Source organism: Hyperolius riggenbachi, chromosome 4 (assembly GCF_040937935.1).
Source record: "Hyperolius riggenbachi isolate aHypRig1 chromosome 4, aHypRig1.pri, whole genome shotgun sequence".
NCBI lineage: Eukaryota > Metazoa > Chordata > Amphibia > Anura > Hyperoliidae > Hyperolius > Hyperolius riggenbachi.
Window position 1 is genome coordinate 46,788,328 of NC_090649.1, and position 18,033 is coordinate 46,806,360.

Below are 18,033 nucleotides of genomic sequence, written 5' to 3' on the forward strand. Positions count from 1 at the left end.
TTCCCAGTATATGTAGCAATGTGTATAGGTGTCCCCAGTATAGGCAGCAAAGGTCTTAGGTGTCCACAGCATGTAGCTAGGTCTATAGGTGTCCCCCAGGCGGGGAGGAGCGCAGTGAAAGGAAGCGGTGTGCAGAGCGTGGGGAAGGGGGGAACTCCCCCCCCCCTTCCCTCACCTTGGGGTCCCCCTTCCTGGCTCTCCCCTCTGGTAACTCGGCGGCTAACAGCGGTCAGCGGGCAGGGACTTACCGCCGTTCTTCCAGCAGCCGGAGGGAGCTCTACTCTGTGCGCAGCTAGTCTGGTCTACTGAAGACCAGACTAGCCGCGCACAGAGCAAAGCGTCCCTTGCGGCTGGAGGAATGGCGGTAAGTCCCCGCCCGCTGTTAGCCGCCGAGTTACCCCCTGACCACAGGCTCTCGGTCCGTGCCCCAGTGCCGAATGACCTAAGCTTGTGCCTTGATTCTGCCCTGACCTAAGCTTCTGCCCTAACCTAAGCTTATGCCTTGATTCTGCTCTGACCTAAGCTTATGCCCTGAACTAAGCTAATGCCTTGATTCTGCCCTGACCTAAGCTTCTGCCCTGACCTAAGCTTATGCCTTGATTCTGCCCTGACCTAAGTTTATGCCTTGATTCTCCCTGACCTAAGCTTATGCCTTGATTCTGCCCTGACCTAAGCTTATGCCTTGATTCTACCCTAACCTAAGCTTGTAGCAGAGTGATTCCAGAATGGAGAAGAGCTTGTACTCTGGAAGGAAGTACCTCCTTAAGATGGAGGGGTCAGACTCCTTTAAGAAAGCAGAGAGGGGTGGGAACAACTCCTGAGGAGATAAAAGCTTCCTTCTCCCATCCCCACGTGTCCAGAAGTGCACAGGCTGATGAGAGAGTGGGAGTTGAGGCATGTTACACTCCTCCAGCCAGGCTGCACTTCCCAGCTAAGAAGCGTGCTTTCGGCTTCTGGACAAGACAGGGGGCAGCATTACTGAAGACCTCAACTCCTGATTCCTGCTTGGCAGCTCATCCAAGTGCTGTCTACAAAGTGGGGTGGAACTCCAGACAACAGGCCTGCCTGGAGACTAGTGTTGGGCGAACAGTGTTCGCCACTGTTCGGGTTCTGCAGAACATCACCCAGTTCGGGTGATGTTCGAGTTCGACCGAACACCTAATGGTGTTCGGCCAAACCGTTCGGCCACATGGCCGAACTAAGAGCACATGGCCGAACGTTCCCCGAACGTTCGGCTAGCGCTGTGATTGGCCGAACGGGTCACGTGGTTCGGACCCGAACGCGCTCTGATTGGCCGAACGGGTCACGTGGTTCGGGTAAATAAATACCCGAACCACGTCATTTCTCCGCCATTTGCCTGTGGGTTTAGCTTTGGGTAGGCAGGCAGGGTAGTTCTCTCTCCAGCCAGGCTAGCCAGGGTCCCCCCAGTCATTGTGTCGCTGCTGGGAACAGTAGTACACCGCTCACCCACACTATATAGCATTGTGTTTACTGCCACTCTGTGTACACCGCTCACCCACCACTGTATAGCATTGTGTTTACTGCTACTCTGTGTCTGCTGGGAACAGTAGTACACCGCTCACCCGCCACTGTATAGCATTGTGCTCTGACTCGCTGCTGGGAACAGTAGTACACCGCTCACCCACACTATATAGCATTGTGTTTACTGCCACTCTGTGTACACCGCTCACCCAGCACTATATAGCATTGTGTTTACTGCCACTCTGTGTCTGCTGGGAACAGTAGTACACCGCTCACCCGCCACTGTATAGCATTGTGCTCTGACTCGCTGCTGGGAACAGTAGTACACCGCTCACCCACACTATATAGCATTGTGTTTACTGCCACTCTGTGTACACCGCTCACCCAGCACTATATAGCATTGTGTTTACTGCCACTCTGTGTCTGCTGGGAACAGTAGTACACCACTCACCCGCCACTGTATAGCATTGTGCTCTGACTCGCTGCTGGGAACAGTGGTACACCGCTCACCCGCCACTGTATAGCATTGTGCTCTGACTCGCTGCTGGGAACAGTAGTACACCGCTCACCCACACTATGTAGCATTGTGTTTACTGCCACTCTGTGTACACCGCTCACCCAGCACTATATAGCATTGTGTTTGCTGCCCCTCTGTGTCTGCTGGGAACAGTAGTACACCGCTCACCCGCCACTGTATAGCGTTGTGCTCTGTGTCGCTGCTGGGAATAGTGGTACACCGCTCACCCGCCACTGTATAGCATTGTGCTCTGTGTCGCTGCTGGGAATAGTGGTACACCGCTCACCCACCACTGTATAGCATTGTGCTCTGACTCACTGCTGGGAACAGTAGTACACCGCTCACCCACCCTATATAGCATTGTGTTTACTGCCACTCTGTGTACACCGCTCACCCAGCACTATATAGCATTGTGTTTACTGCCACTCTGTGTCTGCTGGGAACAGTAGTACACCGCTCACCCGCCACTGTATAGCATTGTGCTCTGTGTCGCTGCTGGGAATAGTGGTACACCGCTCACCCACCACTGTATAGCATTGTGCTCTGACTCGCTGCTGGGAACAGTAGTACACCGCTCACCCACACTATATAGCATTGTGTTTACTGCCACTCTGTGTACACCGCTCACCCAGCACTATATAGCATTGTGTTTACTGCCACTCTGTGTCTGCTGGGAACAGTAGTACACCGCTCACCCGCCACTGTATAGCATTGTGCTCTGTGTCGCTGCTGGGAATAGTGGTACAACGCTCACCCGCCACTGTATAGCATTGTGCTCTGTGTCGCTGCTGGGAATAGTGGTACACCGCTCACCCACCACTGTATAGCATTGTGCTCTGACTCGCTGCTGGGAACAGTAGTACACCGCTCACCCACACTATATAGCATTGTGTTTACTGCCACTCTGTGTACACCGCTCACCCAGCACTATATAGCATTGTGTTTACTGCCACTCTGTGTCTGCTGGGAACAGTAGTACACCGCTCACCCGCCACTGTATAGCATTGTGCTCTGACTCGCTGCTGGGAACAGTAGTACACCGCTCACCCACACTATATAGCATTGTGTTTACTGCCACTCTGTGTCTGCTGGGAACAGTAGTACACCGCTCACCCGCCACTGTATAGCATTGTGCTCTGTGTCGCTGCTGGGAATAGTGGTACACCGCTCACCCACCACTGTATAGCATTTCTGTACTGCCACTGTACTGCTGCCAGTCAGCGTGTACTTTAAGGATAAGTGAAATGAGGAAGAAATCCGGTGAAAGAGGGAGGGGCAAGGGAAGAGGTGTTTCCCCTGACAGTTCACGTACAGGCCACAGGGGAGCACCGAAGAAAACCCACTCAATACCGCCCATGTTGTCCAGGACAACAACCCTCACAAATCCAAAAGAACAGGACCAGATAATTACTTGGATGACCTCTCAAGCATCCAGCAGTGGGTTAAGCAGCACCAGCACATCACGCACGAGGTCCGAGTCCTCAGCCAGTTACAAGGAGCCAGTGGGCACAAAGCTGACACAACCGGCAGCGGCACCACGCACACAACTGCCAGATAACCAGTCCGAAGAATTACCTCAGGACACAATGGGGTATTCGCAGGAGCTATTCCCAGCCCAACAAACTTCCACCTTTCAAAGGTCAATGGAACAGCCAGAAATTTTGTGCCCGGATTCACAACCATTAACTGTGGGAAATGCACCGCGCACTGAAATACAAGGCGAGTCCGAGGACTTTGAAACCCAAATCCCAGAGCAAGTTGGGCAGGAGGGGTTGCAATTGCAGGAGGTCGTCCGAGAAGATCTGGAAGACGACGTTGGAGTGAGCTGCGCAGAGGTTGTTCTGGGGAGCTCTACTCCACGGCGGCGGCCCCCCACAATGAAAAATGACGAGTTTGAGGAGATGGAAGAGGAGGGTATGGACAATGTGGACACAGACCCAGATTTGTATGTGAAGGAGAACCGTCGCCGTCGTAGCAGCACAGATGAGTCTGTTAAAGAACCCACTGCTGCACGAGTTCGCCTTGTGCCACAAGGTGGGCGGCGCGAAATTTCAGGCACCACAAGCCTGGAAGTTCCTTTGAGACGCAAAAGAGGCGCAAACAGAAATCACCAGCAAGGCAGGTGCTCCAAAGTCTGGGCTTTCTTTAAAGACTGCACTGAGGATGGTACTATGGCGATTTGCAAGGTGTGCAAGACCCGCCTGAGCAGGGGGAAAAGTATTAACAACCTCTCCACTACCAGCATGCGCCGCCACATGCTATCCAAACATCCCACTCTGTGGGCAAACGCGGCAGGACAGGGTACCAGCAACACTGCCTCCCTTGGGTTCACCAGACTCACCACCAGACCCGCCTCAGCAGCAGCAGTAGCCCAGCCATTGCGTGGTTCACAACATTCACAAACATCAGACGACGCTGACACTGTCACTTTCCGGACTAGTGCTCTTGAGGTCTCCCAGTGTTCTTCAAACACAACAACCAACAGCCCTTCAGTGTGCAGCCCTACGGTTCAGTTGTCTGTCTCGGAGATGTTTGAGCGCAAGAGGAAATTGCCAGCAAATGACCCCCGGGCCGTGGCAGTAACAGCCAGCATAGCCAAGCTTCTGGCCTGCGAAATGCTGCCATATCGAGTGGTGGAGACAAACAGCTTCAAGAGCATGATGTCAGTGGCCATCCCACGTTACGTGGTTCCCAGCCGCTACCACTTTGCGCGCTCTGCAGTGCCTGAGTTGCATGAGCACGTGGTCAGCAAAATAACCCGAAGCTTGAAGAATGCCGTTGCCTGCAAGGTTCACCTCACCACTGACACCTGGACGAGTGCGTTCGGCCAGGGTCGATACATCTCCCTTACCACGAACTGGGTGAACCTTGTGGAGCCTGTCAGCGATTCCTCACCTGCTACGGCGCGGGTGTTGCCCACGCCGCAAACAGCTGCACCGCCGTCCCTCCCACTGGATAACAACAGCAGCACCTACCTCTCTGACTACTTCTCCTCCAACGCATCTCAAAGCTGTACCTCATCCGGAAACGCTAACCCAGCAGCAGTAGGATCGTGGAAGCAGTGCAGCACAGCTGTTGGCATGCGTCAGCAAGCGTTGCTGAAGCTGATCTGCCTTGGGGATAAGCAGCACACAGGGGAGGAAATTTGGAGGGGAATAAAGGAACAGACGGATTTGTGGCTGGCACCGCTGGACCTGAAACCAGGCATGGTTGTGTGTGATAATGGGAGTAATCTCATTCGCGCTTTAAGGTTGGCTAAGCTGACACAGATCCCTTGCCTGGCGCACGTGATGAACCTAGTAGTTCAGCGGTTCCTGAGGACATACCCAGGCGTGGCCGATCTTCTGTTGAAGGTGCGATGAGTGGCCAAACATTGTAGAAATTCCAGTACTGCTTCGGGGGCACTCGCCAAGATGCAGGAGCGCTTCAATCTCCCCCACCATCGCTTGCTGTGTGATGTCCCTACGCTCTGGAATTCTACACTGCACATGCTAGCCCGCTTTTGCGAGCAGAAGAGTGCAGTGGTCCAGTACATGACGGCGCAGTACCGAGGCGCATCCGGACAGCTGCCAAGCTTCTGTGGATCTGATTGGGCCAACATGTTGGACCTCTGCCAAGTCCTCCAAAATTTTAAGCAATCCACATTGCTTGTGAGCAGTGACAACTCTTCAGTCAGCATTACCATACCACTGCTGTGTTTACTGAAGAGGTCAATGTTGAAAATCAAGGAAACACTCCAGGACCCCAACCAAGTAACATGAACAATGAACATCTGTGATGGGTTAGCGTTTCCGGTCCCTGTTTATTGAACCTCTCATCTGTATTACACTTATGACTGCATGGCGGCAAAAAGCATTGCTATATCCGCACGCTTTTTGTCCTCATGCAAGGCCTGGGTTGTTGTGTCTCAAAAAGCGTGGCCTTCTCCTCCTGCGCCTCCTCCTGTTCCATCACGTGTGCTGCTGCTGCTGCTGGGTTAGCGTTGCCGGTCCCTGTTTATTGAACCTCTCATCTGTATTACATTTATGACTGCATGGCGGCAAAAAGCATTGCTATATCCGCACGCTTTTTGTCCTCATGCAAGGCCTGGGTTGTTGTGTCTCAAAAAGCGTGGCCTTCTCCTCCTACGCCTCCTCCTGTTCCATCACGTGTGCTGCTGCTGCTGCTGGGTTAGCGTTTCCGGTCCCTGTTTATTGAACCTCTCATCTGTATTACACTTATGACTGCATGGCGGCAAAAAGCATTGCTATATCCGCACGCTTTTTGTCCTCATGCAAGGCCTGGGTTGTTGTGTCTCACAAAGCGTGGCCTTCTCCTCCTGCGCCTCCTCCTGTTCCATCACGTGTGCTGCTGCTGCTGCTGGGTTAGCGTTTCCGGTCCCTGTCTATTGAACCTCTCATCTGTATTACACTTATGACTGCATGGCGGCAAAAAGAATTGCTATATCCGCACGCTTTTTGTCCTCATGCAAGGCCTGGGTTGTTGTGTCTCAAAAAGCGTGGCCTTCTCCTCCTGCGCCTCCTCCTGTTCCATCACGTGTGCTGCTGCTGGGTTAGCGTTGCCGGTGCCTGTTTATTGAACCTCTCATCTGTATTACATTTATGACTGCATGGCGGCAAAAAGCATTGCTATATCCGCACGCTTTTTGTCCTCATGCAAGGCCTGGGTTGTTGTGTATCAAAAAGCGTGGCCTTCTCCTCCTGCGCCTCCTCCTGTTCCATCACGTGTGCTGCTGCTGCTGCTGGGTTAGCGTTGCCGGTCCCTGTTTATTGAACCTCTCATCTGTATTACATTTATGACTGCATGGCGGCAAAAAGCATTGCTATATCCGCACGCTTTTTGTCCTCATGCAAGGCCTGGGTTGTTGTGTCTCAAAAAGCGTGGCCTTCTCCTCCTGCGCCTCCTCCTGTTCCATCACGTGTGCTGCTGCTGGGTTAGCGTTGCCGGTCCCTGTTTATTGAACCTCTCATCTGTATTACATTTACGACTGCATGGCAGCAAAAAGCATTGCTATATCCGCACGCTTTTTGTCCTCATGCAAGGCCTGAGTTGTTGTGTCTCAAAGCGTGGCCTTCTCCTCCTGCGCCTCCTCCTGTTCCATCACGTGTGCTGCTGCTACTGCTGGGTTAGCGTTTCCGGTCCCTGTTTATTGAACCTGTCATCTGTATTACATTTATGACTGCATGGCGACAAAAAGCATGTTACCTGTGCAAAGAACATGACATTTTCCGCATTTAAAAGACAGTTTTTCCTTTGAAACTTTACAATCAATTTTCTCAAAAACTATACGCTCTTTTTCAAATATTTTTTTTCCTCTTGTACCCACTCCCAAGGTGCACATACCCTGCAAATTTGGGGTATGTAGCATGTAAGGAAGCTTTAGAAAGCACGAAAGTTCGGGTCCCCCTTGACTTCCATTATGTTCGGAGTTCGGCGCGAACACCCAAACATCGTGGCCATGTTCGGCGAACGTTCGCGAACCCGAACATCCAGGTGTTCGCCCAACACTACTGGAGACTCCTAGAGCTGCAGAGAACTGTGTGGAAGCTGTGTGCCTCAGGGAGAAAGTAGCAGCAAGTCCAGAGTCTGCAGCCCCAGTGACTGTATCACAAATGCAAGTACCTGGGAGATTCATCTCCACTCTTGAACTGCCCAGATTTAGGAGTAAATCTGTGTTTTGTAAATCTAGCACAGTCAGTGGATTAGTGAGTCAGCATTTTGCAGCTTACTTTTGTAGCTTTAGCTTCTCTAGCAAAACTATTTGCATCTAGAAGTTATTTTCAACTATTTTGCCATATTGCACTGTTATTTTTGATCATTGCACATAAATACTTATTGGTGCAGTGAAACTGTTTCACTTTCACTTTCTATTCCATATTCATAGTCCCCAACCGTCCCGTTTTCATCGGGATTCTCCCGATTTTGGGGGGCTCTCCCGCTATCCCGGTAAGAGCCCCCCAAGTCCCGGGCGGCTGTCAGTATTGACAGCCGCCTGTAGCAGGAGGAGAGCAGCGCAGTGGAGGGAAAGCGATGGGCAGCGGCGGAGAAGGGGGCCATCTCCCCCCCTTCTCTCACCTTAGGTGCTCTCCGTCACTCGCTCTCTCCTCCGATGTGTGTGTGGCTGACTGGCGGTGGCGCTTGGCAGCGGGCAAGACTTACCTTCCGTGTCGCTCCAAGCGCCGGCCAGAAGTTCTGGTGCCGCAGCCGCTGCTCTGGTCTGGATCAGGCCAGAGTAGTGGCAAATCATCCCGCGCCGGCGACGAGACCAGACGGAGGACACGGAAGGTAAGTTCCGCCCCTCTGCCAGCCACCGCACTTCATTCTGGAGGGGACAGCGAGGGAGGGAGAGCACCTTAAGGTGAGAGAAGGGGGGAGATGGCCCCCCTTCTCCACCGCTGCCCACCGCTCTCCCTCTTCTCTGCTCCCCTCCTGGGGGGGGGGGGGGGGGGGCACCTGGCTAACTATTTTTGGGACATATACACCCTGGCTACATATACTGGGGACATATACACCCTGGCTACATATACTGGGGACATATACACCCTGGCTACATATACTGGGCAAATATACACCCTGGCTACATATACTGGGGACATATACCCCTGGCTACATATACTGGGGACACATACATCCCTGGCTACATATACTGGGGACATATACACCCTGGCTACATATACTGGGGACATATACACCCTGGCTATACTGGGGACATATACACCCTGGCTACATATACTGGGCAAATATACACCCTGGCTACATATACTGGGCAAATATACACCCTGGCTACATATACTGGGGACATATACCCCTGGATACAAATACTGGGGACACATACATCCCTGGCTACATATACTGGGGACATATACACCCTGGCTACATATACTGGGGACATATACCCCTGGCTACATATACTGGGGACATATACCCCTGGCTACATATACTGGAGACAAATACATCCCTGGCTACATATACTGGGGACACATACATCCCTGGCTACATATACTGGGCACATATACACCTGGCTAACTATTCTGGGGACATATACACCCTGGCTACATATACTGGGGACATATACACCCTGGCTACATATACTGGGGACATATACACCCTGGCTACATATACTGGGCAAATATACACCCTGGCTACATATACTGGGCAAATATACACCCTGGCTACATATACTGGGGACATATACACCCTGGCTACATATACTGGGCAAATATACACCCTGGCTACATATACTGGGGACATATACACCCTGGCTACATATACTGGGGACATATACACCCTGGCTACATATACTGGGCAAATATACACCCTGGCTACATATACTGGGCAAATATACACCCTGGCTACATATACTGGGGACATATACACCCTGGCTACATATACTGGGGACATATACACCCTGGCTACATATACTGGGCAAATATACATCCTGGCTACATATACTGGGCAAATATACACCCTGGCTACATATACTGGGGACATATACACCCTGGCTACATATACTGGGGACATATACACCCTGGCTACATATACTGGGGACATATACCCCTGGCTACATATACTGGGGACATATACACCCTGGCTACATATACTGGGCACATATACACCTGGCTACATATACTGGGGATATATACACCTGGCTACATATACTGGGGACATATACCCCTGGCTACATATACTGGGGACATATACACCCTGGCTACATATACTGGGAACATATACCCCTGGCTACATATACTGGGGACATATACCCCTGGCTACATATACTGGGGACATATACCTCTGGCTACATATACTGGGCACATATATCCCTGGCTACATATACTGGGGACAACTGGCTGTCATTATGTGCATTTACTGGTGAAAAGCTGTCTCTTATTATGTGCATTTACTGGTGAAAAGCTATCTCTTATTATGTGCATTTACTGGTGAAAAGCTGTCTCTTATTATGTGCATTTAGTGGTGAAAAGATGTCTCTTATGTGCATTTAGTGGTGAAAAAATGTCTCTTATGTGCATTTAGTGGTGAAAAGCTTTCTCTTATGTGCATTTAGTGTTGAAAAGCTTTCTCTTATGTGCATTTAGTGGTGAAAAGCTGTCTCTTATTATGTGCATTTACTGGGGAAAAGCTGTCTCTTATTATGTGCATTTACTGGGGAAAAGCTGTCTCTCATGTGCATTTACTGGGGAAACACTGTCTTTCATTATGTGCATTTACTTCATATTTTTTTTATGTAACTACATTAGCTGGTACTACATTACAGTTAGCCCCACCCACGGGCAGGGTATATGAGGGATATATTTATTAAAAAATATAAGGGCATCAATATTAAAAAAAAAAAAATCTTCAAAAAACTTTATAGTAGGCGTGACTTGGGGGTGTGGTTAGGGTGTGGTTAGGGGTGTGGCCTGTGTCCCGATTTCTAATTTTAAAATGTTGGGAGGTATGCATATTAAAGCATTACTATTCTGGTGAACAGTTTATTTGTCTGCGTTCCTTAACACATAGACCTGCTGTTACAAGCTTATGCCTTGTTTCTGCCCTGACCTAAGCATATGCCTTGATTCTGCCCTGACCTAAACCTATGCCTTGATTCTGTTTTGACCTAAGCTTCGCTCTCACTATCTTTTCTTTACCTTGTTCTTTTTAAATCTTTTTTAACGTTGTTAGTGGGGTCTAGTCATTCTCAGTGTGGGCCATCACGTCACAGGGAGAAGCTATAAAATGGCTTGCCCAGTTCCTAAAAAAACTCTGGGCCCGCACTAATTCCCCCTCCGAGTTGTAGCAACTCAGGGGAACACCTAATTTAGGCACCAGCTGTTGCTGGCGGCCAAATTACTCTTGTTTTTTTTTTTTTTTTACTAAATTGTGCAGCGCCTGCTGAAATTGAGGGCGCCCAAATCAGACACGCAGATAGACAACCATTGGTCGATCAAAATTAAATGTGTGTAAGCATTTTTAAGCCTGGTGCACACATCCAAGAGACTTCCCACACGGACCCCGGAAACATATTTGACAAGAGCTGGTCAGATATGTTACATGGCAACACGAGCATGTCCTTGCTACAGCACAGGCGTGGCCTTATCCACGTGGGTACAGTACTGCCACACTAGTACATGGAGAGGAGTGCAGCTGCAATCTTCCAAAGGCTCACAGGCAGCGGAGGTAAGGGTGAGGAGAGTGCAAAAAGCCTCTGGAAAATCCACATTCATACTTATAAGAAGTAAATTTTTCCCCAGTGTAAAATGCACCGTATATTACTCTTCTCCTAAATGGCTGTAACTTACAGAAGGCACTACAGATCTGAGAGATTTTGGTCTAGTCCATCGCCTCATGGGGGATTCTTAGTATTTCCTTTATTCTTTAGAAAATCACTCTGTGTAAAGGATCTATAGAATCTATAGATCCTTTATGCTCTACCTCTCAAGCCCGCCGTCTGGGTGTCACCCTGGACTCCGCACTCCCCTTCACTCCCCACACCCAAAACCTCCCAAAGTCCTGCAACTTCCACCTTCGTAACATCTGTAATATCCGCCCTTTCCTGACCTCTGCCACCACCAAACTCCTCATCCATGCCCTCATAATTTCCCGCCTTGACTACTGTAATGCCCTTCTGTCTGGTCTCCCTATGACCCGAATAGCCCGCTGCAGTCCATCATGAATGAGGCAGCCAGAATTATCCACACCTCCCATTGCTCCACCAGGGCGGCGCTGCTCCCTGAATCCCTCCACTGGCTTCCTATCCAGTCCAGAATCAGATTCAAGATACTGGGCTTGATTCACAAAAGCACTATAGCTGCTAGCATGGCCGTTATCACGCTATCTGCCGCGCGCAAAGGATTACGTTCGCATGTAAACAAAGGGTTGCGTGCAATCACGTGCACTTTTGCGCGCGTTATCGCGAGCAAACCTTCATTTTCATGTGAGCATAATCCTTTACGCAAACACGGACCGATCGATTGATTCCGTCAATATGCCCAGGTGGAAAATTTTGCTGGATCGCTGGCGGGTTGGCGTGTGTTGTTAGCAGCGTTCGATACAGAAATGACTGATGCAGCAATACATCACCTGTCTGGCCGATGTGAGTCCCCGGGTCCCTGCAGTCTCTCTTCAATTCCTGTCTAGTCCTGTGAGAAAGTGAAGTTCAAACAGTAGAGGGCGCTCTACTGTTTGAACTTTCTGCTTGTGACAGGAAGGGGAACTGACAGGAAGTGAAGCAAAGATGGAGGAGACTGCGGGGACCCGGGGACTTGCGCCGGCGGACAGGTAATATATTGCGGCTGACCAGGGGAGCACACGAGGAGCAGGCGGCAGTCGAAGTTCCACAGGTTGTGAATCGATTTCATGCTGAAATTGATTCAAAATTGGTTTTTAGTGTATGGGTAGCCATTAGATCCCTCAGATTCGATCAGAGAGGGATCTATCTGTTGGTCGATCTGGTGGCAATCGAGCAGTGTATGGCTGCCTTTACTCTTCATACATTTGGACTGTTCATACTTTTCCATTGTTTGTAAATGAAAGCTGCAGATAATGAGGACAATTAAAGCGGACCCAAACCAAACATTTTTTTAATTAAAAATATTTAGTTGCACCACTCTGATACATACAAAGATAAATAAACACTCCTTCAAGCGTATGAGCATTTCAGTGCATGCTTTCCACCCTTCTCTTTTTATAGCTAGGGTTATACTGGGGGCAGCCATTAGCAATTCCTCCATTGCCAGACACCATCTACTCCTCCAGTCTGCCGGATTCTGTCCCGGCAATATGAAAGGAAGGGAGGGGTTCCTCCAATAAATGTAAAATATTTTATATTAGTCATCATGCAGCTGAAAAAAGGCTGCTATTTATTATTATAATTTAGAAAATAGATTTTATTTTTGAAATCTTGTATTTTTAATTTGGGTCCACTTTAATGACTATCTCTGTTTCCCAACAGCTAACTTCTGTGAGCACACCGACACGTTCCAGAACTGTGAGGAAGTGGCGAAATACCGGAAGGATTTATGCTCCGGTCCGGATAAGGACGGATGTAAAGCTAAATGTTTGTGCCCTAACAGAAGGTCGTAACTGCTGTCCGTGTGACTGATTCACTCATCTCCGATCCCTGCATGCAAATAACTACACAAACGCAGGCATACCTCCCAGCTTTTTGAGATGAGAAAGAGGGACAGTTAAGCCACGCCCCTGCCACACCCCTGATCACCTAGTGCCCCAGTATACTTGCCTGGTGTCCGCGATTCTCTCTGGATTTCTCTTCTGTGTTTGCACCCCACATGATTGTCTAAGTACTGCATATGGGGCACAGCTGTGACATCATTAGTGATGATGAGCTTAATGACCTAATCACGATTACACAAAATTTTGCATAGTTCGTAAAATTATGATTATGGCCGTCATCATAAAATCGTAATTTAGCAGAATTACGCAACATTTTGTGTTTACTAAAAATGTTGTAATTCTGATCATTTTTTGTAATTACGATCGTTTCCGTTACAGAAATGAATCGGAATTTCGTGTTTAACACGGAAATTCTGCCGTTCTCGAAATTGTGTTCCAGTCCAGAACCTCTTGATACATTTAAAGTGACAGCACATGCAGGGACCTTTCCATTATCAGATATTGCAAGGCCCAAAACCAAGTGTCTCAGTATGCATGACTGTTAAGTTCACCTTGACAAAGAGCACCTGTCTTAGAAGTGGCTGCAGGTACAGCCTCCTGATACATTTAAAGCGACAGCATGTGCAGGGGCCTTTACATTATCAGATACTAGCTGATGACCCAGCGTTGCACAGGTATGTATTTTACTGGTTTGGGCTCCGGCCACTTTTTCTAACCCTAGCACACAAATACTCAATGACCAAGTTTGTGAACTTTGGGGTCTTTAGCATCAATAATTTGTATATTCGCATAGTAATTAAATCAGATTGGCTGTTTGTGGCTCCTCCACTCTCCAGCATTTGAACCCCAGTCACCCAATACCGACTGTAGCAGGTTTGAGGCATCTGCTATTAACTGTGTAAAAATGGCAGCAATTTAAATATTCCCCTTAAAAATCAACAGTTGAATTTTGATTGGCTATTATAGGCTCCACCCACTTCCCTGAATATTAATATCAGTCACCCAGTGACTATCTGGGTAAAGTTAGAGAACCCTGCTATTAACAGTGTAAGAATGACTGCAGTTTATATTTTTCCAGTGAAACCCTTTTTTTGGCTCCACCCACTTTTTGTAACCTGGACACAAAGTAACTCAATGACCAAGTTTGTGAGCTTTGGGGTCCTTGGCTTCAATAATTTGTATTTTCCCAGTGAAATGAAACAAATCTAATTGGCTGTTTGTGGCTCTGCCCCCTTTTCTGAATTTGAACCCCAGTCACCCAATGACCAACTGTACCAGGTTTGAGGCTTGTACCATTAACAGTGCCAGAATGGCAGCAATTTAAATTTTCACCTTGAAAATCAACAGGTGAAAAATTGATTGGCTTTTCAGCTCCACCCACTTTTCTGAATATTAATCCCAGTCACACAGTGACCACCTGTGTCAAGTTTGGTTGCAGTTTAAATTTTCCAATTTAAATAGTTAGTTGTTTTTGGCTCCGCCCACAATTTCTAACCTTGACATACAGTCACTCAATGACCAAGTTTATGAGCTATGGGGTCCTTGGCATCAATAAGTTACATTTTTCCATTGAAATTAAACAAATCTAATTGGCTGCTTGTGGTCCTCCCCCTTTTCAAAATTTAAACCCCAGTTTTCCAGTGACTGACTAAGAGTGTAAGAATGGCAGCAATGTAAATATTCCCCTTGAAAATCAATTTGTGAATTTAGATTGGCTGTTGTAGACTCCACCCACTTTCTGGAATATTAATCCCAGTCATCCAGTGACCAACTGTGTCAAGTTTGAGAACCTTGCCAATAACAGAATGCCTGAAATCTATCTACCAAGTATGATTGGCTGTTTGTGGCTCCACCCCCTTTAGTGAATTTGGACCCCAGTCACCCAATGACCAACTGTACCAGGTTTGAGGCTTGTGCCATTAACAGTGCAAGAATGTCAGCAATTTTAATTTTCACCTTAAAAATCAATAGGCAAATGTTGATTGGCTTTTTTAGGCTTAACCCACTTTTCTGAATATGAATCCCAGTCACTAACTGTGCAAAGTTTGAGATCCCTGCCATTAATAGTGAAGAAGTGCTGCAGTTTACATTTTCCCAGTGAAATTTGTATTTGACTCCACCCACTTTTTGCAACCTTGACACACAGTCACTCAATGACCAAGTTTGTAAGCTTTTGGGTTCCTGGCATCAAAATTGTGTGAATGGAAACAATTTATCCAGCAAACAAATCTGATTCAATGTTTGTGGCTCCACCCCCTTAGTGAATTTGAACCCCGGTCACATAATGACCCACTGTAGCAGGTTTGAGGCCTCTGCCGTTAACAGTGTAAGAATGGCAGCAACGTAAATATTTACCTTGAAAATCAATAGGGGAATTTTGATTGGCTGTTTTAGGCTCCACCCACTTTTCTGAATATTAATCCCAGTTACCCAATGACCAACTGTGTCAAGTTTGAGAACCCTGCCAATAACAGAATGGCTGAAATCATTATAACTAATATGGTTAGCTGTTTGTGGCTCCACCCCCTTTAGTAAATTTGGACCCCAGTCACCCATTGACTGACTGTATCAGGTTTGAGGCCTCTGCCATTAACAGTGTAAGATGGTAGCAATGTAAATATTCCCTTTGAGAATCAATCGGTGAATTTTGATTGGCTGTTGTAGGCACCACCCACATTTCTGAATATTAATCCCAGTTACCCAACAGTGTAAGAATAGTTGCAGTTTATATTTTCCCATGTAAAAAAAATGTAGTTTGTTGGCGCCGCTCACTTTTTCTAACCTTGACATACAGTCACTCAATTACCAAGTTTATGAGCTTTGGGGTACTTGGTATTAATAATTTGTATCTTCCCATCGAAATTAAACAAATCTGATTGTCTGTTTGTGGCTCTGCCCCCTTTCTGAATTTGAACCCCTAGTTGTCCAGTGACCAACTGTACCAGGTTTGAGGCATCAGCTGTTAACAGTGTAAAAATGGCAGCAATTTAAATATTCCCCTTGCAAATCAACAGGTGAATTTTGATTAGCTGTTGTAGGCTCCACCCATTTTCCTCATTATTAATCCCAGTCACCCCGTAACCAACTGGGCAAAGTTTGAGAACCCTACCATTAGCAGTGTAAGAATGGCTGCAGTTTATATTTTCACAGTGAAATGTGTTTTTGGCTCCGCCCACTTTTTGTAACCTGGACACACAGTCACTCAATGACCAAGTTTGTGAGCTTTCAGGCTCCTGGCATCAAAAATGTGTGAATGGAAGCAGTTTATCCACCAAGGACATCTGATTGGCTGTTTGTGGCCCCGCCCCTCTAGTGAATTTGGACCCCAGTCACCCAATGACTGACTGTAGCAAGTTTGAAGCTTTTGCCATTAAAGTGAATGGGAAACGCATTTAAAAAAAATGAGGCAAATACTTACCTAACGAGAGGGAAAGCTCTGGGTCATATAGAGCCTTCCGTCTCCTCTCTCGGTGTCCTCTATCTTGTCCTGACCCCCCCCCCCACCCTCCCCCGTTTCAATCCCCTGCCTAAAGGGTATTTGGAGGTCTTTGTAGGCGTGTCCTCCCGAAGACGTGCTGCTCCATACTGCACAGACGTGAGCGTGCAAGAGAGCATGCTTGCGCAGGTGCAGTACAGGGCCGCCCTTCTTCAGGAGCACTCGGGCTCCCTGAAGACTTCTGAAGCCTCCTTCGGCCGGAAAAGCAGTATTTGACTAATTTAGTCAAATACTGCTACCGGGCGAGCCAGCACCAGAATGAGGGGACCAGGAGAGGAGCGGGAAACCTCTATAGGACCCAGAACCTTCCCTCTCCTTGGGTAAGTATCTGTCTCATTTTTTTAAAATGTGGTTCCCATTCACTTTAAGAGTGTAAGAATGGCAGCAGTTGAATTATTTCCCTTAAAATCAATAGGTGCATTTTGATTGGCTGTTGTAGGCTCCACCCACTTTCCTGAATATTAACCTCATTTACCCAGTGACCAAGTGTGCCAAGTTTGAAAACCCTGCGGTTAACAGTCTAAGAATGGCTGCAATTTTCATTTTCACATTGAAAATTAATGGCTGAAATGTGATAGGCTGTTTAATGATCCACCCCCTTTTCCTGGATTTGTAACCTCGATCACCAAGTGACCAACTGTGCCAAGTGTGGGGACTCTGATTTGATTACTGTGAGAATGGCAGCCTTTTACATTTTTTCCATTGACATGAATGGGTGAAATCTGATTTGCTGTTTGTAGCTCCGCCCAGCTGTGCAGGGGGAACGCGAGACCCCCAGAACATATCATCCCAGGTAGTAAGGGATCTGTATACCAAGTTTTGTTCAAATCGGTCAAGCCGTTTGGAGTGATCGCGGCACATACACACACACATACATACATACACACACATCCGATTTTAGATATATAGATTGCAAGGCCCAAAACCAAGTGTCTCAGCATGCATGACCGCTAACGCTAAGTGCACCTTGACAAAGAGGACCTGTCTTAGAAGTGGCTGCCGGTACATCCTCCTGGTGCATTTAAAGCGACAGCACCTGCAGGGTCCTCTGCATTACCAGTAATTGTAATCAATGAGTGACTTTGCTGAGTTTAGTAATTACTTAAATTTGCATAATAACTATTAGAAACAAAATTACGTCCATTTTCATAATTAAAATAACTTTGCTTCTGCAGAAAACACGAAATTACAATATTTCGCTTTAAACACAAATTTGAGGCGAAATGTGAAATTACGCAATGGAAAACTACTCTTATGGAATTCTGAATTACGGTTTGTATGGCAATTATGAAATTACGAATTTACGTTGTAGCGGCAACAGTCACATCCGTAATTACGGAAATGCAAAATTACGTAAATTTTGGCTCAACACTTAACGTCACACACTCGCCCCGCATGCAATGAGCCG

The 18,033-nt window shown here is 47.7% G+C and overlaps 1 protein-coding gene across 1 annotated transcript in view; it reads left to right on the forward strand.

The window, feature by feature from the left end:
• Positions 1-16,474, forward strand: part of LOC137570340 (cysteine-rich secretory protein 1-like) — an 82,790-nt gene extending 66,316 nt beyond the window's left edge. The window contains exon 9 of the mRNA XM_068278988.1: positions 12,948-16,474. Coding sequence (XP_068135089.1) covers positions 12,948-13,078 — 131 coding nt within the window. The 3' untranslated portion in view covers positions 13,079-16,474. The remainder of the gene's footprint in view (positions 1-12,947) is intronic.
• Positions 16,475-18,033: the final 1,559 nt, after the last annotated feature.